At 49.3% G+C, this 21,625-nt stretch overlaps 1 protein-coding gene across 7 annotated transcripts in view; it reads right to left on the bottom strand.

The window, feature by feature from the left end:
* The window catches only part of LOC119953933 (E3 ubiquitin-protein ligase DZIP3-like), a 92,470-nt gene that overhangs the window by 33,315 nt on the left and 37,530 nt on the right, over positions 1–21,625 (bottom strand). For all 7 annotated transcript variants that reach the window (XR_005458144.1, XM_038778621.1, XM_038778622.1 and 4 more), the window contains 6 exons: positions 20,028–20,339; positions 14,885–15,190; positions 12,880–13,569; positions 6,170–6,363; positions 3,255–3,326; positions 2,898–2,954 (listed from right to left, as the gene is read on the bottom strand). Coding sequence is in view for 6 of the 7 variants with exons in the window: in XM_038778621.1 (XP_038634549.1) it covers positions 2,898–2,954; positions 3,255–3,326; positions 6,170–6,363; positions 12,880–13,569; positions 14,885–15,190; positions 20,028–20,339 (1,631 nt within the window). In the remaining variant the exon portion in view is untranslated. The remainder of the gene's footprint in view (positions 1–2,897; positions 2,955–3,254; positions 3,327–6,169; positions 6,364–12,879; positions 13,570–14,884; positions 15,191–20,027; positions 20,340–21,625) is intronic.

Raw genomic sequence — 21,625 nt, 5'->3', positions numbered from 1 at the left:
CTGGCTATAAGCTCAATGTGGGGAAGAGTGAGCTGTTTGTGGTGCATATGGGGGACCAGGAGAAAAAGATAGGGGAGCTCCCGCTGAAAAGGGCAGAGAGGAGCTTCAGATACCTGGGAGTCCAGATAGCCAGGAGCTGGGGGGCCCTGCATAGGTTAAACTTCACGAGGCTGGTGGAGCAGATGGAGGAGGAGTTCAGGAGGTGGGATGTGTTGCCACTCTCCCTAGCGGGCAGGGTCCAGTCGGTTAAGATGACGGTGCTCTCGAGGTTTCTGTTCCTCTTCCAGTGTTTACCCATCATGATCCCGAAGGCTTTCTTTAGGAGGGTTAACAGGAGTATTACGGGGTTTGTGTGGGCGCAGAAGACCCCGAGGGTGAGGAGGGTATTCTTGGAGTGAGGCAGGGAAGTGGGTGGATTGGCGCTGCCCAACCTGTGTGGGTATTACTGGGCTGCGAACGTGGCAATGATTCGTAGGTGGGTGATGGAGGGGGAGGGAGCCGCATGGAAGAGGATGGAGGCGGCGTCCTATGTGGGCACGAGTTTAGAGGCGCCGGTGACGGCCCCGTTGCCCCCCCCCCCCCCCCTCCCCCTCCCCCCCGGCAAGGTACTCTTTGAGTCCAGTAGTGGTGGCTACCCTCAAAATCTGGGGGCAGTGGAGGCGGCATAGGGGGGAAGTGAAGGCCTCAGTTTGGTCCCCGATACGGGGGAACCACCGGTTTGTACCAGGGAGGATAGATGGAGGGTTCCTGGGTTGGCACAGGGCAGGTAGCAGGCGGATGGGGGACCTCTTCCTCGACGGGAAGTTTGCAACCTTAGAGGAGTTGGAGGGGAAGTGGGGTCTCCCTCCAGGGAATTCCTTTAGGTATATGCAAATGAGGGCATTTGTTAGGCGGCAGGTGGCGGAGTTTCCGCTATTGCCGCCAAGGGGGGTTAAGGATAGGGTACTCTCGGGGATGTGGGTCGGTGAGGGTAGGATCTCTGCAATTTATCAGGTGATGCAGGAGGGGGAGGAGGCCTCGGTGGAGGAGCTGAAAGAGAAGTGGGAGGAGGAGTTGGGGAGGAGATTGAGGAGGGGACGTGGGCGGGTGCCTTGGGGAGGGTGAATTCCTCCTCCTCTTGCGCACGGCTTAGTCTAATCCAGCTAAAGGTGCTGCATAGGGCGCATATGACTGGGATCAGGCTGAGCCGGTTCTTTGGGGGTGAGGACAGGTGTGGCAGGTGTTCGGGGAGCCCAACGAATCACACCCACATGTTCTGGGCGTGTCCGGCGTTGGAAGGTTTCTGGAAGGGGGTGGTGGGGACCTTGTCTAAGGTGGTTGGCTCCAGGGTGGGGCCGGCTGGGGGCTCGCTATTTTTGGGGTATCATCGGAGCCGGGAGTGCAGGAGGCGAGAGAGGCCGGTACCCTGGCCTTTGCGTCCCCTAGTAGCCCGGCGCAGGATTCTTCTACAGTGGAGGGACGCGAGGCCCCCCGAGCCCGGAATCCTGGATCAGCGTCATGGCTGGGTTCATCAAACTGGAGGGTCAAATTTGCCATAAGGGGGTCGGTGCAAGGGTTCTTCCGGCGGTGGCAGCCTTTTCTTGATTTCCTGTCGGAGCATCAGGGGGTGGTCAACGTCAGCAGCAACCCGGGGGGGGGGGGGGGGGGGGGGGGGGCTATGGGTTCGCGGGGGTTTGTTCTCATGGTTTTATGCTTATTTCTTTTTCTTGTTGTTAATTTATTGTTTTTGTATTTGGTGGAGGGGTTACTGTTCTTCTTTGTTGTGACAAAATTTGTTGTTGGAAATTTGAATAAAAATTATTTAAAAAAAAAAGAAACCCAGAGGGAACAGGCCAGCAGGCTCAAGGGGACGTCTGCTCCTCCATTCAAACACCTCCCCCCACCCCATCATCTGTGAGGCACCCAGGCCCCCACTTGGACCCCTACCCACCTCATCTGGAGTCTCCGTGCATCCCCTTCCAGTAAACAATGTGCGATCCCTTTGACCCTCTTTGACCAGCCTTGTCGGGAAACAGCTTCCCTCCCCTCGGTCTTCCCCTCTGCCTTCCATTGTTTGTTTCCCCCTCCTATCACCATCGTGAGCCCTCGCCCTTCCCCCACCTCCTTGCACATTGCCCCCTTGTCTTCAACAAGCCACCATCACCGCCCCCAGTCGCTCCTTGGGTCTTTGTTGCGGAGGCTGCAGGAGTCCCGTTGCACAGTGCTATCCAGATGGACACTGGTGTGTGGTGCCAGCAAGGGAGGGGGGGGGGGGGGGACGACTCCTGCTCCCCCAACTCCAGCTGGTGACACAGGATGGTCCATGGGTCCAGCAGCACGGTGCTGTCCACTCGGACCAGCTTGGCATGGAGCTGGAGGGCAGGAACCGGCCTTCCCCAGCAGAGTGGTGTACAGCCCGTCAGGAACAGCGCAGCAGAAAGTTGTTGCACTCAACCCAAAGTCTCTGGCGACTTGAGGACCACCGTGTGCACCCCACTTATTAGCAATCGGGTTTTGGAACAAGGTCATTTCACGTTGGCGGGACGCAAGATGGGAAGGCCTGACGGGATGCTGGTGGCCAGCTGTTGCAATGAGCATTCATACGATGCACCCTTGCCACCAGCCAGCGCGAAGACCAGTCGGCCATTAACCCGAGAATTAACTGGGAGAATTACAGCCCGATTTTATGCCACCGGGTTTCTTCCTTTGTCATTTCAGCTAGATTTTCCCACCCCCCCCCACCAAACACACCACGGGCAAGATGGGAGAATTCCGCCCACTGTTTCAAGTTGCTAAGAAAGAATGGCCACATGGATAAGTACAATTGGGGGAAACAGGTTCCCTTGAAGGATGTGTGTCGACAATTTACAATAACTTAGAGACGCGGGAAGGAGGATTGGAAAGTAAACGGAACAAACCTTTTTCCCTTTGGTTTTCTTCTTCTTTTTCCTTCGGCTGATTTTTTGGGGGTCATTCTGCAATTCAAAATTTTTACAAAATAAAAATTAGTTTCTGTCTAAAAATGCGATACAGGCTCGGCTGTGGAGAATGTCGCAAATGATGGGCCTAGCCCACACGGCTTCAATTTTGTGATCAGAACGAGGAGCGGAGAGGCACCTCTGCAAGGCTTATACCCAGCTCCAGGTTCCCACAAGTGGCAGAGGCCAGTTTAACCACTTGGAGGTGACCTGCTGACAGCAACCAGGGATGGGCAGCGCTCCAGGCAAGCCCAGAGGCCTCCCATTGGACAAGGCAAACAGGACCAAATAACTTACTACACAGTGTGACTCCGATGGCCTTGAACCTCCCTCCGCTTTCCCTGTTACTTGCGATGATGTTGAAATTTCCTGGAAGATTGAGACGAGAAAACGATGAGCAAGTTCTCCTGGTGACTCAGCCTGACCCATATATCCCCGGAAACTCAAAAGGTTGTCATCTGCTCATGCAATGTCAAAGCCCACAGAGCTCCTTGCCAGCGAGGGGATCAACACTTATGGTTCTTTCCTAATGATCACTTGAAAAATCATTCCTTCACAGACATAGGTTGGCAAAATTAATTGCTTCCTTTATTTTAAATTAAAAGATGTGCCTTGAATGCGAGCCCTGAATTTGAAACATGCACTTGGCCACGGGTAAACCCCCTGACAGGACATCAACCTAATCTAATGTAACTGATCCCAAGGTCACCAGGCTCAAGTGGAGGTCAGAAGATTGAGCCGTGCGGGGAATCATTCACTCGCCTGTAATTTTCCATTAATTACTCATTTGGTGGCTGGGTAGGGGTGCTTGCTGTCCAATTATAGAAGGTGGATTGGGTTCCTGATGCGAGATAATTATTAGGAGTCCCACCAGTTTGAAAACAACAGCAGGCTGTGGTGGCAGGGAAGTAAGGGAGAGAGAGAGTGAGGGAGAGAGCCTGAGAGAACGAGAGCACAGGAGAACGAGAGATCGCAAGAGAGAGTGCGAGAGTGAGAGCGCGAAAGAGTAAGAGCGTGAGAATGAGAGAGAGCGCGAGGGAGAGCGTGCAAGTGAGAGAGCTCTAGGGAGCGAGCACAAGGGAGAGAACGCGACACAGAGAGCATGAGGGAGCGAGCAAGAGAGAGGGAGTGAGCAAGAGAGACAGGCCAAAATTGAGGTGTCTACCTCCAAATTTATTGGAATTAAAAAATTTTAAAAATAGGTCCAGCCACTACTCTCCGGGGTGGGGATAGGGTGTGGGAGTTCCTGCAAAGAACAACCTGTGATCCAGCTGCAGATAGAGAGGCAGAGTGAGGCCTCTAAGCCTGCCAGGAGCACTGGCCCTCCCCAGTCTGACGACAGGTGGCTGCCCCCTGGTGGCTGTACTGTCCCCCCCCCCAACCTGGCTGTGGGACAATTGGCTTTGGGTGACCATCAAGTGGCTGCACATCGCCTACAAGCGCTGGCCCTGCCTCTCCGCCCAAGCCATCTCCAGGAATACAGCCCTGTGGTGGGTTGGATTCGGGGAGCTGGCAGGCTGGCCAAAGGTTCTATTCTTAGGCCCACTGGGGCCTAAATATCCAGGCACAGGATGGTCATTAAATTTATTCGAGGCAGAGTTAGACATATAACGCAAAGGAACTACAACCTTCTGCCTCTGGGATGTGAAACACTGTTTTACCCCAACCTACAACCTTAGGTCTCAGAGGCAGGAATGCTGTCCAGTGAGACATTGCAGGCTGAATGATCAGCTCTTTGATGTGTAGGCTCTCCCAGCACAGTTTCCTTGTAATTCTGCAACCCAGGAACATAAGCTCGGGGGAGAAGGACTGGGAAAAATCATCCCTGAAGTGTCTACGTCACAATGGTCACATTATAGGAAGGACGTGGAAGCATTGGAAAGGGTGCAAAGGAGATTGACCAGGATGCTGACTGGTTTGCAGGATAGGTCTTATGAGGAAAGGTTCAGGGAGCTAGGGCTTTTCTCTTTGGAGTGGAGGAGGATGAAAGGCGAATTAATAGAGGTTTATAAGATGATGAGGGGGATAGCTAGAGTGGACGGTCAGAGACTATTTCTTCGGGTGAATGTTGCTGTTACAAGGGGGCATAACTATAAGATTCAGGGTGGGAGATATAGGAGGGATGTCCGAGGTAGGTTCTTTACTCAGAGAGTGGTTAGGGTGTGGAATGGACTGCCTGCTGTGATAGTGGAGTCGAACACTTTAGGAACTTTCAAGGGGTTATTGGATCGGCACATGGAGCACACCAGAATGACAGGGAGTGGGATAGCTTGATCTTGGTTTTGGACAATGGTCGGCACAACATCAAGGGCCGAAGGGCCTGTTCTGTGCTGTACTGTTCTATGTTGAGAGGGGAAAATTGGGGCAATAAAATGAAGACATAAGCAGCTTTCCGCTTCCCTCACAGCCAGCACGTGGAGCTGTTCTACTTGTAGCAGTGTTCGCATGATGTAAGCCGGTACATCGTACCACATCGCGATGGGGGCTTGGTGGAGGCCCCGGTGCAGCGTTGAATGAGGTGGCAGTGGAAGGGAGACCACCTTCGAGTTGCATGTCATCCGCCACCGCCAGCGGAGGAGTCGTGCGGAGGCCCCGCTCAGTGCAGGGACTGGAGACTCAACACCAGTCACACCCTCCCTGGGTCAGAAACATTCCGAATAGGAGGTGCCAGAGGCGGAATGTTGACCCTGTCACCCATCCCTCACCCACTCCATCAGCCAGGGGATCTGCATTCAGAAGAATGGCGGAAACTACCTCCAAAAAGAGGTGCCGATGATGTGGAGGTGCCGGCGGTGGACTGGGGTGGGCACAGCAAGAAGTCTCCCAACACCAGGTTAAAGTCCAACAGGTTTATTTGGAATCACTAGTTTTCTGAGCGCAGCTCCTTCCCCAGGTGAAGACTTCACTATTGGACTTTAACCGGGTGTTGCGATACTTCTTACTATGTCCAAAAAGCGGGACAGGGAGGGAGGCTGCCACAAAAAAAGTTTTAAAAATTGAATAATGCAAACCCAGATGTTGATAAGTGCACTGCAGACCACCCAATCGCTGACAATCAGTGATGGAATCCCACCTCAGATACAGGCAGAATCTTTTCATCAGAGGATATTTTCTCCTTGAAAGAACCTGCTGTACATTACCAAGCAGCGAGACTCGGACTTCATTGTCTGGAGGTTAGAAACCCCAGGGTGAGGTTTGAAAGCTCCATCTACCTCTTCGGTGATATCTTGATCCAGTCCACTCTGCGCGTCTCCCCCTGCCCCCACTTCCTTTGCGATTTCTTTTGGGTTCTTCGTGTCAGGTTTGGACCTGGCATTTAGCAGCTTAAGATTCTCCTCTTTCCCCGGTGGAGATTCTGCTTTGCTCACACACGTTTTCCCTGTCTCCGTGGGCTTAGCGCCCGTTTCTGCAATGTTAAGAAAGCATTAGAATCATAGAATCCCGACAGTGCAGCAGGAGACCGTTCGGCCCATTGAGTCTGCACTGACACTCTGACAGAGCACCCTGACCAGGCTCTCGCCCCATCCTGTAACCCCACCTAACCCACACATCCCTGGGCACAAAGGGGCAATTTATCATGGCCAATCCACCAAACGCGCGCATCCATCCCCATTCCCGTACCAGCCTCCCCGAACAGGCGCCGGAATGTGGCGACTAGGGGCTTTTCACAGTAACTTCATTTGAAGCCTACTTGTGGCAATAAGCGATTTTCATTTTCATTTTTCCCTGGACACGAAGGGGCAATTTAGCACGGCCAATCCACCTAACCTGCAGATCTTTGGGCTGTGGGTGGAAACCGGAGCACCCGGAGGAAACCAACGCAGACACGGGGAGAATGTGCAAACTCCACACGGATCGTCACCCGAGGCCATGATTGAACCTGGGACCCTGACCCTTTGAGGCAGCAGTGATAACCACTGTCCCACCGTGCCACAAGTAATTTCCCTTAAAAAATTGGAAATGCTGGAAGTACACAATTGATCTGACAGCACCTGAAGAGGGGACAAATCAGATCAATAAACACGCGAGCACCTTAACCGGGCTAGCCATAGTGATAGGGTGGCTATAAGAATTAGAGAATAAGCTTTTGTTTTAAATCTATTCTTTAATGGGATGTGTGTATTGCTGACAAGACCTGCATTTATTGCCTATTCCTAATTATCCTTGAACTGAGTGGCTTGTTGGAGGGCCAGAGGACTGCTTAAGAGAGAGTCAACCACAGCGTGCCACCCCCCCCCCCCCCCTCCCCCAAATCCAGGGCGATGACACAGTGGTTAGCACCACTGCCTCACAGCGCCAGGGATCCGGGTTCAATTCCAGCCTTGGCTGACTGTGTGGAGTTTGTACGTTCTCCCCGTGTCTGCGTGGGTTTCCTCCGGGTGCTCCGGTTTCTCACTGCCCTCACAGTCCAAGGGTGGTGCAGGTTAGGTGGGTTGGCCTAAAATTCGTGCTAAAATTCCCCTTCTAGGGCAGCATGATGGCGCAGTGGGTTAGCACTGCTGCCTCATGGCACCAAGGTCCCAGGTTCAATCCCGGCTCTGGGTCACTGTCCGTGTGGAGTTTGCACGTTCTCCCCGTGTTTGCGTGGGTTTCGCCCCAGAACCCAAAGATGTGCAGGCTAGGTGGATTGGCCACGCTAAATTGGCCCTTAATTGAAAAAAATTAAATTAATTGGGTACTCCAAATTAAGAAAAAAAATTCCCCATCGTGTCTAAATATGTGCAGGTTAGGTTACGGGATTATTGGGATAGGACAGGGGACTGTGCTTGGGTGGGGCGCTCTTTCAGAGGGTTGGTGCAGATTTGATGGGCCGAATGGTCTCCTTCTGCGCTGTAGGCCACAACGGTAGATTTCCACCCCTCAAGGATATTAGTGAACCAGATAGGTATGTATGCCATTACGGAGGCTGGCTTTAGATTAATATTTTTTCAAAATCTGGAATTGCTGTGGTGGGATTTGAACCCATGTCCCCAAAACATTAGCCTGAGCCACTGGATTACGAGTCCATAGGCATTAACACAGTGCCACCATCTCCCCACTAATAGCTTGAGGAGTGATGCCTCCTCTCTGAAAGGTCAATGGCTACAATCAGATTTCTCTTGCAAGAGGAGGTGAGAATTGGTGGATGACATATGAGGATTCTCTGAATGTTGCAACGAAAAAGCACACACAATGCACTGGAATAAATGAAACCACAATTGCAGAAAGAAACAAGATCAAAAAGTACACATCAGATCTGCCAGTACAACACAAAAAAGAACAAAAATCACAGGCCCTAAGTACAGAACAACCTTCCTCCAGCGGGAACTATATCCCGAGATATCCCATGGGAACACTACCAATTACAGAGTTCCCCTTCAAGCCATTCACTACCCTGTCTTGGAAATATATCGGCCGTTCGTTCGCTGTCGCTGCGTCAAAATCCTGGAACTCCCTCCCTAGCAGCATGGTGGGTGTACTTACACAGCAGGGACTGCGGCGGTTCAAGACGGCGGATGACCACCAACTTCTCAAGGGCACTTCGGGGTGGGCGGTAAGTGCTGGCCCAGCCAGCGATGCCCACATCTCATTCATGAACAAAAAAGCACCAACATGGCAGGAACACGGTCTGGCTTTTAAAGCAGACCAAGCAGGCCAGCAGCACGGTTCGATTCCCGCACAGCCTCCCCGGGCAGGCGCCGGAATGTGGCGACTAGGGGCTTTTCACAGTAACTTCATTGAAGCCTACTCGTGACAATAAGCGATTTTCATTTTTCATTTTTTCAAAACAACAAGAGGGGAGAACAGTCTGACCCTATATCAAGGGTGAAAGCTAAATAAAACCCAAAGAAACATGTATCCAAATATACAACAGTAAAATTTCTTGGTGGGTGCACTCCTTATAGTTCACTGAAAATAGTGATAATTCTGCTTGCCCCTCAGAAAAGGGCTACATCAGCAGGTGTAAACAGCACAAAATGGCCTGTGCAATCATGCTCCCTGTGACAAAAAGAACTTACATTCATATAGCACTTTTCGGAGTCACATCCCAAAGTGCTTTTGCACCCAAATAAAGCACATGTGCATTTTAGATTGTAGGAAAGGTAGCAGCTAATTTGGACAAAGCAAGCTCACTCCAAGTGCTAATGGTCACATAATCTGTTTTTGTGATGTCCGTTGAGGGATTAATATTGGTCACAACGCGGGAGATAACTCCCCTGCTCTCCTCCGAAATAGTGCTGGGGGATCTTCCCCCCCATCCCCTCATACAAGCTGGTAGATGGGGGTCTCGGTTTCAACATCTCAACCTGAAAACGGCAGCTCTGACAGTGCTGCCGTCACCCAGTCCTGCACTGGAGGGTCAGGCCTCGATTTCTGTGCCGAAGTCCGGGAGTGGGACTTGAACCCAGAACCACACGGCGCAGAGGGCAATATCGCTACCAACTAAATATTTTTAGAAGTCTGTATATAACGATCCAACCTCCACAGGTCTGCGACCCTGCTGCTAATTCTCTCTAAGAGATGTTGCAGAATGCTTCCCCCTCCTTTGGGCCTCGGCTCTCTGGGGCAGGGTGCTGAGGGAACTTCCTGTTCTCAGTTGAGGCCTTGATCACTCTTGGCCTTTATCTCAGTGCCGCACCTTTCCCTCCAATATTGATCACACTGACTCTTGGGCCTACATACAGCCCAAGCTACCACGCAGCACCTCACAGAGGAAGCTGGTAGAGCACTATTCAGGAGCGGGGACCTAGGATAATAAATCCTCAATGCTCAACCTAATAGAGTGGAAATGTGCAGCCCCCACATAGATCCTTGCTGGATGTTTAGGCAGAATTCAGAGGTGAAGCTTCTGGGGGGGGTAGGAATAGCCAGCACTCCGGGATTGAGGGGCTGGTTTAGCTCACTGGGCTAAATCGTTGTCTTTTAAAGCAGGCCAGCAGCACGGTTCGATTCCCGTACCAGCCTCCCCGGACAGGCGCCGGAATGTGGCGACTAGGGGCTTTTCACAGTAACTTCGTTGAAGCCTACCCGTGACAATAAGCGATTTTCTATTTCTATTGACCTGCAATCTCCAGGAATTCAAGACCCCTCTCCTGGACACTGCTGTGTCCAAACCTGGAGGAAAATCATCGAGACATTTAAAAAAAAAATGTGACCCTTGTCATTTTCTTTGAGCTTAAATGGCTGTTTGACTGACAGTCAAGCATCAACCAATTGGGCAATGGGTCTTTCAGCTTTCCAATTGGTGTCGGACGACCGTCCGCGTCTCAAGGATGGGTGCGTTGATCGACTAATGGCTGGGGCCTGGGGGAAGGTCATGTGATGAAACCTCCAGGAACATGTTCGGTCACAGCTGGCAACCTACTGGGGGAGGGGGGGTCGTCCAAGCTTTTCTGCCACTGACTCAGAGGTTGATTTTCTTTCGCCAGCCCAAAATCTAACTCCCGTCAAATCGCGTTGGTGCCGCTCAATACTAAACCAAAATTACACTTTACCCTTGGTGGCCCTGCCTTCAGCTACTGAGGTCCCAAGGTATGGAATTCCCTCTCTGAAACCTTCCACCTCCTTGCTCTCCTCCGTTAACTTGCTCCTTAAAATTCTTTCTCTTACATCACCTGTCCTTTTGTAAAAAATTCATTTTATGGGACGTGGGCGACGCTGGTCAGGCCAGCATTTATTGCCCATCCCTAGTTGCCCTTCAGAAGGTGGTGGTGAGCTGCCTTCTTGAACCGCAGCAGTCCCTGAGATGTACGTACACCCACTGTGCTGTTAGGGGGGGAGTTCCAGGGTGTTGTCCCAGCAACAATGAAGGAGCGGCGATATATTTCCAAGTCAGGGTGGTGAGTGACTCGGAGGGAAACCTCCAGATGGTGGGGTTCCCAGGTATCTGCTGCTCTTGTCCTTCTAGATCAGGGGTGGGCAAACTTTTCCGTGCAAGGGCCGCATTCAGAAATTCACAATTCACAAAGGGCCGCATAGTATATTAAGTAAAATAATTACGTCACCCGGTTATGATTCTGGGCGCCTCAAATAGAACATAGAACAGTACAGCACAGAACAGGCCCTTCGGCCCTCGACGTTGTGCCAAGCAATGATCACCCTACTCAAGTCAATGTATCCACCCTATACCAGTAAGTAACCCAACAGCCCCCCCACCCATTAACCTTTAAAAAAAAAAAAAAAAAATTTTTTTTTAAACAATTTTTTTTTTTTTTTTAATGACTTGGTGGGCCGCAGAAATACCTTTGGCGGGCCGCATGCGGCCCGCGGGCCGTAGTTTGCCCACCCCTGTTCTAGATGGTAGTGGTCGTGGGTTTGGAAGGTGCTGCCTAAGGGACCTTGGTGAGTTACTGCAGTGCATCTTGTAGATGGTACACACGGCTGCCACTGTTCGTCGGTGGTGGAGGGTTTGAATGTTTGTGGAAGGGGGAGCAATCAAACAGGGCTGCTTTGTCCTGGATGGAGTTGAACCTCTTGAGTGTTGTTGGAGCTGCACTCGTCCCGGTGAGTGTATTCCATTGCATTCCTGACATGCCTTGTAGATGGTGGACAGGCTTTGGGAGGGTCAGGAGGTGAGTTACTCTCCGCAGGATTGCTAGCCTTTGACCTGCACTGGTAGCCACAGTATTAATATGACTAGTTCAGTTTCTGCTCAATGGTAACCCCCCCAGGATGTTGATTTTGGGGGATTCAGCGATGGTAATGCCATTGAATGTCAAGGGGCAATGGTCAGATCCCCTCTTGTAGGAGGTGGTCACAGAAATCATTGCCTAATACCACTGGGTCATATTCTGTTTGACAATCACCTTGGGATGTCTTACTACTTTGAACATGCTATATAAATACAGGTTGTTGTTGTTTTTAGGCATGGCACTTTCCAAATCAGACACTCCCTGACTCTTAGTCTACACTGATCCACTTCCATGTTTACCGTGGGACTATAAAGACCATTAACTAAGAGGGATTCTGCTGGCATATCCTAGCATTGGAGGCAATCCAGGAAAGATTCATTCGCTTGATCCCGGGGTGGAGGGATTTTCTTATGAGGAGAGGTCGAGTAGGTTGGGCCTGTACTCATTGGAGTTTAGAAAAATGAGAGATCTTAATGAGACATATCAGATCCTCAGGGGGCTCGACAAGGTAGGTGCTGAGAGGTTGTTTCCTCTTGTGGGAGAGTCTAGGACCAGAGGGCATCATCTCAGAGTAGGGCCAGCCCATTTAAGGCAGAGACGAGGAAGCAGTTCTCCTCCGTGGGGAGTGAATCGGTGGAATTATTGACCACAGAGAGCTCTAGAGGCTGGGTCGTTAAGTGTGTTCAAGGCGGAGAGACAGATTTTTAATCAGTACGTGAATCAAAGGTTATGGAGTTTAGGCAGGAAAGGGGAGTTGAGGATTATCACATCAGTCGTGATCTCATTGAATGGCAGAGCAGACTCGATGGGCTGAATGGCCTATTTCTGCTCCTATGTCTTATGTACGATGTCCGGAACAGCGCACGACACCAGTGGTGCGACGCACAATATTTAAGCTAGATTGTAAAACAGCTGGCTAATTTGATCAAATTAGAATTTCAAAAGTAGTCAAACACAATTTTCCTTACAAGTCTGACAATGCACCACACCTTCAGTACTGTATTCATCTGTCAGCTTAGAACGGGAGTTTGAAACTTCTCTTTTGGGGTTCAAAGACAGTTTTCTATCTGAAAATGGCACCAAAAACAGCAAGACACCATAAGCAAGGACAAAAGGGAAAGGAGGGTGAATTCCCTCTGGTCACTAAAGTGTAAGCATGAATCTCAGGAGAGCATTTAGAATTTTGCAATCAGAGGGAATCTTCCCTCCACATTATCCTGGGTTCTCCACAGTGAGAAATATTGGCATAAGCGCGAGCCACTAACTATCTGACACGAGGAGTGACAAAAGGCAAAGGAGCTGCTCCTTACGTAGGTGATTTTTCATGGCAGTCATGTATTGTCCGATCATGTCGGAGCATTGCCTCCCCATGAGTTCTGCAATCTGCTCATGTTCCCTCCACAATAAATAGCCAGGGGTAAACATTATATCCTCAATCTCCTCGCGGTCTTTGCCAAGCCGACAGAGGGATTGCCTCGTCTCACTCCACATTGTTAAAAATTCCGCCTCAGGCACACCCAAGTAGCCGTCCCGGGTCACCAGCCTCCGCCGCAGGTACAAGAGGCGCAGGAGGCTGCCCGACCTCGAGGGGTCGTCGGGAGATGGCTCCACTTTCCAACCCTTCCGAGGCTGCGTAAACGACTTAATGTGCATCATTAGAAAGACCACCAGGGTGATGTCGTACTTCTGAAACTCCAGCGGGGAGGACTTCTGTGGATACAGCAAACCCCAGTCGGAGTGGGAGAGGAAGGTCGTTTGGAATTCTCGGAAGTGGCGATGCAGATCCGGTTTCTTTAACTTCTTAATTTCTGCCTGCAGTTCGTTGACTGGCACACGAGCTGTGAAGACCTTCTGTGCCATGCGTGTCCCTTCCAGAATGATGAGGTACATCAGACGGAAGAAGTTACAGTACGAGTTTCGCTCATCAGCTGGCAGATCCTCACGTCTTCGACGCCTCTTAATTGGCATGTATCTTTTAAACCGGGGTATGTATCCATCACCTAGAGCGAAGGGGGAAAAAGAGCAACCGGGATTACTGAATTAGTACAAAGTTCAGTTTATCTAAGATTGTTGCTAAGATTGTTTATTAATGAAGCCTTGAAGGAAGTTATTCAGCTCATCGAGCCCATAGCTCTTTAAAGTGCTATCCCAATGGGGCACGTGAGTAAAGACCTTTTTTAAAAAAAATTATCTTTATTGTCACAAGTAGGCTTACATTAACACTGCAATGACGTTACTGTGAAAAGCCCCGCCCCATAGTCACCCCTATGAACGCCTGTTCCGGTACACGGAGGGAGAATTCAGGGTGTCCAAATTACCTAACAGCACGTCTTTGGGGACTTTTGGGAGGAAACCGGAGCACCCGGAGGAAACCAACGCAGGCACAGGGAGAACGTGCAAACTCCACACGGATAGTGACCCAAGCCGGGAATCGAACCTGGGACCTTGACGCTATGAAGCAATAGTGCTGACCACTGTGCTACCACGCTGCCCTTGTCAGGCAGCGGATGGTGAGGATTTGGAATGCACAGCCCCAGAGTGTGTTGCAGGGAATCAGATTATTTTTAAAAATTGATTCATGAGAGTGATTTGGGCATCGCGGGCGGGGCTGCATTTATTTCCCACCCCCAATTGCTCCTGAACTGTGTTGCTTGCTGGGGCGGAAGGGTGGCGCAGTGGTTAGCACTGCTGCCTCACAGCGCTGAGGAACCAGGTTTGACCCCGGCCCTGGGTCACTCTCCGTGTGAAGTTTGCACATTCTCCCAGTGTCTGTGTGGGTCTCACCCCCACAAGCTAAAGATGTGCAGGGTAGGTGGGTTGGCCAAGCAAAAACTTGCCCCTTAATTGGAAAAACAAAAATCGGGTACTCTAAAATTATATTTTAAAAACTGTGTTGCTTGCTCAGCCATTTCAGAGGGCATTTAAGAGTCAACTACATTACTGTCAATCTGGAGTCACATGTAGGCCAGACCAGGTAAGGACAGCAGATTTCCTTCCTTAAAAGGGCATTAGTGAGCCAGATGGGCTTTTACCACGATCAACAATGGCTTCAAGGTAATCGTTGGACTATTAATTTGTTTTAATGAATTCACATTTCACCATCTGCCGTGATGGGATTCGAACCCCTGGATTATTAGTCTAGTGAAAGTACCACTGCGCCAGTGCCTCCCCTCAGGGAGGGAAAATGGCACCAGGTGAGTTGTTCCTTCAGTGGGCCAGCATGGACACAATGGGCCGAATGTGCTGTAAGCTTCAAATTAATCCCACTCCCCTGGTCCCTTCCCCCACCCGCCCCTTTCAACTCTTGCTCCTTACGCAGCTTTTCAAATTCCTGCTGGAACTCGTCCAGATATTTTTTCAGCGTCGGGAAAGAGCCTCGTTCTTCTTCTAAAAGGAAGACAAACTCTGCCTTCTCTGCCGCCGACTTCATGTACACGATGACCTCCAGGAGCCGCTGTCCCCTCTGCAGGGGCGTGGTCTTCATTAACAGGTCATTCTCGATGTCAGTCAGAATATTTCGAGTCTGCAGACTGCAAATAAGGTCTCTTAAAGGGAGGCCACTCAATGGTTCAGCCAAAACTTCCAAGTACAGGTACAGAAAACTGTCAGCGCAGCTGTTGCCTTGAAATGAAAAGAAGAAAATCAACAGCATTTGTGTTTAAACAATTACATGCTGGAACTTTGCCTAACTTGACAGCATAAAAATCTAGCCAGCTTTTCCCCTCTCGAGTGACAGGGAATGGAATGGGATACCTTTCACTTCCAGCATGTGGAATTAGTATTAAACACTCCCCAGGACAGGCCTGGGCCAGGAAACCCGCAGGGACAGTTTGGGAGCGGGACAAAGGGGGAGGAGACAGAGTGAGCGGCAAGCTGGCATGGCCAAGCTGGCTCGAAGCGGTACCCATTTTAACCCTCCTTCAGTGCCACCCTCAAAACCATTGGGAGGTGGTGGGTTGACGGGAGCCGAGGAAAGGGCCCACAACATCAAGGTAAGTTGCGGTGGAAGGAAACTCAAAGGCAATGGGGTTTATAGGAGCCGGTGAGGTGTCAGATTTTCCAGCGAGTCCCAAAAGATCACCCTTGCTCCTTCTGAGCCCACCGGGGAATCATTAAACATTTACAAAAACTTCCCTTCTTCAGCCTCACCAAATGCCTGCTTTCCCAACTCAGCACTGCCCTCGAGATTAAAGTCTGCAGTCCGAATGCGTCACTGTATTTATAAACCCGCAGCTAGACCTTCACCCCTCATGCTTGAAATCAAAGTGCAAACGTAGTGGCTGGAGGACAAGTGTAGTGGCTGGAGGACACGTGTAGGGGCTGGAGGACAAGTGTGGTAGATGTGGGGAAGGACCAGCGAACCATGTCCACATGTTCTGGGCGTGTCCAAAACTCAGGGGATACTGGCAGGGATTTGCGGACGTCATATCCCGGGTACTGAAAACAAGGGTGGCGATGAGTCCAGAGGTGGTGATTTTTGGGGTGTCGGAAGACCCGGCAGTACAGGAGGGGATAGAGGCCGGCGTTGTGGCCTTTGCTTCCCTGATAGCCCGGCGACGAATACTGTTGGCCTGGAGGACTCAAAGCCCCCAAAGACAGAAGTATGGCTGTCGGACATGGCAAGCTTTCTCAGCTTGGAAAAAATCAAGTTCGCCTTACGAGGATCACTATCGGGGTTCGCCCGGAGGTGGCAACCATTCATCAACTTCTTCGCGGGGAACTAATCGTCAGCAGGGGGGGGGGGGGGGGGGGGTGGGGGGATTAGGTACTTTGAGTGTCGTCACTGTTGCAATGCAGGAAACACGCTCCCACAAACAGCAATGACCAGGCAATGGACAGGACATTCCGCGCAGCGTGGTTTCCGGAGGTGGCCCGCCATTGGGTGGCAGTGGGACCTTCCCGACCAACCGCTGTCAATGGATTTCCCCATCAGTCACACTCTGCACTGCCGGGGAACCCGTGGCGGGAGGTCGCCGTCAACAGGACCCGAATATCCTGGAATCCCAGCAGGAATGGCCGGGACATTTCAGCCAATAATTGTTTTGTCATGTCGACTGAGGGATAAATATCGGTGGGAACAGTGGGGATAATTCCCCTGCTTTCCTTCAAAATAGTGCCATGATAGTACTGTCATGGGAGTGTCCCTTTAAGAAAGGTTCTTGTCTTATCACATAAGAACATAAGAACTAGGAGCAGGAGTAGGCCATCTGGCCCCTCGAGCCTGCTCCGCCATTCAATTAGATCATGGCTGATCTTTTGTGGACTCAGCTCCACTTTCCGGCCCGAACACCATAACCCTTAGTCCCTTTATTCTTCAAAAAACTATCTATTTTTACCTTAAAAACATGTAATGAAGGAGCCTCAACTGCTTCACTGGGCAAGGAATTCCATAGATTCACAACCCTTTGGGTGAAGAAGTTCCTCCTAAACTCAGTCCTAAATCTACTTCCCCTTATTTTGAGGCTATGCCCCCTAGTTCTGCTGTCACCCGCCAGTGGAAACAACCTGCCCGCATCTATCCTATCCATTCCCTTCATAATTTTAAATGTTTCTATAAGATCCCCCCTCATCCTTCTAAATTCCAACGAGTACAGTCCCAGTCTACTCAACCTCTCCTCATAATCCAACCCCTTCAGCTCTGGGATTAACCTAGTGAATCTCCTCTGCACACCCTCCAGCGCCAGTACGTCCTTTCTCAAGTAAGGAGACCAAAACTGAACACAATACTCCAGGTGTGGCCGCACTAACACCTTATACAATTGCAACATAACCTCCCTAGTCTTAAACTCCATCCCTCTAGCAATGAAGGACAAAATTCCATTTGCCTTCTTAATCACCTGTTGCACTTGTAAACCAACCTTCTGTGACTCATGCACTAGCACACCCAAGTCTCTCTGAACAGCGGCATGCTTTAATATTTTATTGTTTAAATAATAATCCCGTTTGCTGTTATTCCTACCAAAATGGATAACCTCACAATTGTCAACATTGTATTCCATCTGCCAGACCCGAGCCCATTCACTTAACCTATCCAAATCCCTCTGCAGACTTCCAGTATCCTCTGCACTTTTCGCTTTACCACTCATCTTAGTGTCATCTGCAAACTTGGACACATTGCCCTTGGTCCCCAACTCCAAATCATCTATATAAATTGTGAACAATTGTGGGCCCAACACGGATCCCTGCGGGACACCACTAGCTACTGATTGCCAACCAGAGAAACACCCATTTATCCCAACTCTTTGCTTTCTATTAATTAACCAATCCTCTATCCATGCTACTACTTAACCTTAATGCCATGCATCTTTATCTTATGCAGCAACCTTTTGTGTGGCACCTTGTCAAAGGCTTTCTGGAAATCCAGATATACCACATCCATCGGCTCCCCGTTATCTACTGCACTGGTAATGTCCTCAAAAAATTCCACTAAATTAGTTAGGCATGACCTGCCTTTTATGAACCCATGCTGCGTCTGCCCAATGGGACAATTTCCATCCAGATGCCTCGCTATTTCTTCCTTGATGATAGATTCCAGCATCTTCCCTATTACCGAAGTTAAGCTCACTGGCCTATAATTTCCTGCTTTCTGCCTACCTCCTTTTTTAAACAGTGGCGTCACGTTTGCTAATTTCCAATCCACCAGGACCACCCCAGAGTCTAGTGAATTTCGGTAAATTATCACTAGTGCATCTGCAATTTCCCTAGCCATCTCTTTTAGCACTCTGGGATGCATTCCATCAGGGCCAGGAGACTTGTCTACCTTTAGCCCCATTAGCTTGCCCATCACTCCCTCCTTAGTGATAACAATCCTCTCAAGGTCCTCACCTGTCATAGCCTCATTTCTATCAGTCGCTGGCATGTTATTTGTGTCTTCCACTGTGAAGACCGACCCAAAAAACCTGTTCAGTTCCTCAGCCACTTCCTCATTTCCCATTATTAAAACTCCCTTCTCATCCTCTAAAGGACCAATATTTACCTTAGCCACTCTTTTTTGTCTTATATATTTGTAAAAACTTTTACTGTCTGTTTTTATATTCTGAGCAAGTTTACTCTCATACTCTATCTTACTCTTCTTTATAGCTTTTTTAGTAGCTTTCTGTTGCCCCCTAAAGATTTCCCAGTCCTCTAATCTCCCAGCAATCTTTGCCACTTTATATGCTTTTTCCTTCAATTTGGTACTCTCCCTTATTTCCTTAGATATCCACGGTCGATTTTCCCTCTTTCTTCCGTCCTTCCTTTTTGTTGGTATAAACCTTTGCTGAGCACTGTGAAAAATCGCTTGGAAGGTTCTCCACTGTTCCTCAACTGTTCCACCATAAAGTCTTAGCTCCCAGTCTACCTTAGCTAGTTCTTCTCTCATCCCCTTGTAATCTCCTTTGTTTAAACACAAAACACTAGTATTTGATTTTACTTTCTCACCCTCCATCTGTATTCAGTGATGTCATTGTGAGGGTGGAGCTGGGCTGTGGCTCGGTGAGCTGTTTTACTTTCGCTTTTGATTTGACTGCTGGGGACTCAGACAGCAGAAAGAAGTGTTTTGTGCCTGTCTTTCTATTTTCATTTTAAATATCTGTTCCACTAAAAAAAAACATTGATTATAGCTAGCTGCTTTAGTAACTGAAAACATATAGTTTGCTTTCTGAAAGGGTTTGGACCTGCTGGTGAGACGGGGTCAGAATCTCAGGGCAAGCCAGTCTTATTCAAGTGAGAATGCAGAGTGGTGAGCCACGCCCTTGAAAAGGGTTTTGGTTTATGGGATTTTGTTTTTGAATTGGAACAGTTAAGGGGGAATTCATTACGTGATTACTGTAGCTGTGGCGTCTTTATGTTTGTAATTGATAAGAATTTTTGCTGTTTGTTTATATACAAATGTTAACTAAGTTCTTAGAATAAAGCTTAAAGTGATTAAAGTGTCCAGGAAGACTGTTGAATAACACCTGACGGGTAGGCTCTTGTGCTCACCCTAGCCAAATTCAACATAAAATGTTATAGGTCAGGTAAACTCCATAATATATTTTGGAGTTTCTAAACTCTGGCCCGTAACAGTATACCCACCCGAACCGGCAGCTGGGCATTGTTTGACATCCCATCCGACAGCCAGCTTCTCCAACAGGGCAGAACTCTCTCAGTAACTGCAGCGGAGTGTTATAATTGGGGCCAGGCTCTCTCTAATCTGCCCTGGCAATTTATTTATTAGTCTGATTCGACATTGTTATTTAGCACAGAGTGGGAGAGAGCTTTGTGCTGCAAGACTATTATTAACCAGCAATTACTTAACTGAGTATCCCACACTGATGCTGTAAGGGGTGATCTCGCTGAGGCGCCTTTCTGTGCTTTCCTCAAATTTGGCGTGCTGTATTCCAATCCTTTACATGTGACCAAGGTACAAAATGAAAAAGCTCATAAAGCCAAACGATTTGCAGAGCTTATCGAAACAGCAGGCAGAATTCCAACATACCTATTTCCTCCAGATTTTGGACCCATTTGGAAAGCTCCGGTTTGAGACCATCGATCGCGACCAGCACGGAGGTGAACTTGCGAATCTCCAGGTTCGAGTTCTTTTGCAACACAATCTGAAGGAGAGTGTCAAGCTTCGAGGGGGCAGTGCTCTGCTTCTCCACCTCTTCCTGGTCGTTCTCGGAGAGCAACTTCTTTAATTTCAGGCGGTACAGCAAGAACGAGACGTCCTCAATGCCCTGAGTGATCAGCTCCTGCTCCGAGTACACTGCCCTCCACAGGCGGCACTTGGAAGGGTCGAAAACAATCTTATCTGAAGAAGGTCAAAGTGAATGAAAATGAGATTGAGACACCGTTGATGATGTGCACTGGCATTTCTGCTATTCTCTGTCTCAAAGAACAATTCAGACCTCTTATGTGTCCGCATTGTGCACAAACATTTCCTGATGCACTGTCCTGTTCTAACACAAGCTTAAAACAAATGTTATGTTCAACATTATGAAAGCTGTTGACAGATTAGAGAGAGGGAGGAACTAATTTACAGTGAAACCTGAATACACAGGTTTCAGATAATTAATGAAAGAACCAAAAGGATGATGAGAATTTTTGTCATGCAGCGAGTTATGATGGTCTCAAATGCACTGTCTGAAAGAGTGGGCAAAGCCGTTTCAATAGTAGCTTTCAAAGGCAACTCGGATATGTACGATACACCAAACGATAGTCACACCAAAGGCTGAGATGGACAGGTTTTTGCTTTTCGGGGAAGTAAGAGAAAAGGGGCTGGGCAGGATAATGGAGTTGAAGCCAAATATCATCCGTGATCGTACTGAATGGCAGGAAGAACAGGCTCGTGTGGCCTACTCCTCTCCTGTTTCTTGTGTTCGTAAAGGAAAACTTCACAGGGTTATGGGGAAGTGCGACAAATGGGATAGCCTTTCCAAAGTCCTGACACAGGCACGATGGGCTGAATGGTCTCAATCTATGATGTCGGCAGAAACTGGACATGTAGGCCAAATCACTGAGTGTCTTTAAGACAGAGATAGATGGGCAGCACGGTGGCGCAGTGGTTAGTGCTGCTGCCTCACGGTGTCGAGGTCCCAGGTTCGATCCCGGCTCTGGGTCACTGTCCGTTTGGAGTTTGCACATTCTCCCTGTGTTTGTGTGGGTTTCGCCCCCACAACCCCAAAAGATGTGCAGGGTAAGTGGATTGGCCACGCTAAATTGCCCCTTAATTGGAAAAAAATGAATTGGGTACCCCCCCCCCCCCAATTGCCCCTGCATCATTGTTGCTGTTCAAACAATCATCTAATAAAATTCTAACAGGACTAGATAGGGTAGAGGCAGAGAATATGTTACCAATGACGGGTGTGTCCAAAACCAATGGGTCACAGCCTGAGGATTCAGGGTAAACCATTTCGGACAAAGATAAGGAGACATTTCTTCACATAAAGAGTGGTGAGCCTGTGGAATTCATTACCACAGAAAATAGTTGTTCTAAAACATTGAATATATTCAACAGGCATCTAGATATAGCACTTGGGGAGAATGGGATCAAAGGCTATGGGGAGAAAGCAGGATTAGGCTATTGAGCTGGATGAT

Source organism: Scyliorhinus canicula, chromosome 19, assembly GCF_902713615.1.
Source record: "Scyliorhinus canicula chromosome 19, sScyCan1.1, whole genome shotgun sequence".
NCBI classification, from domain to species: Eukaryota; Metazoa; Chordata; class Chondrichthyes; order Carcharhiniformes; family Scyliorhinidae; genus Scyliorhinus; species Scyliorhinus canicula.
Note: the sequence above shows the minus strand (reverse complement) of the source record. Positions and strands in the feature narration are given on the sequence as shown.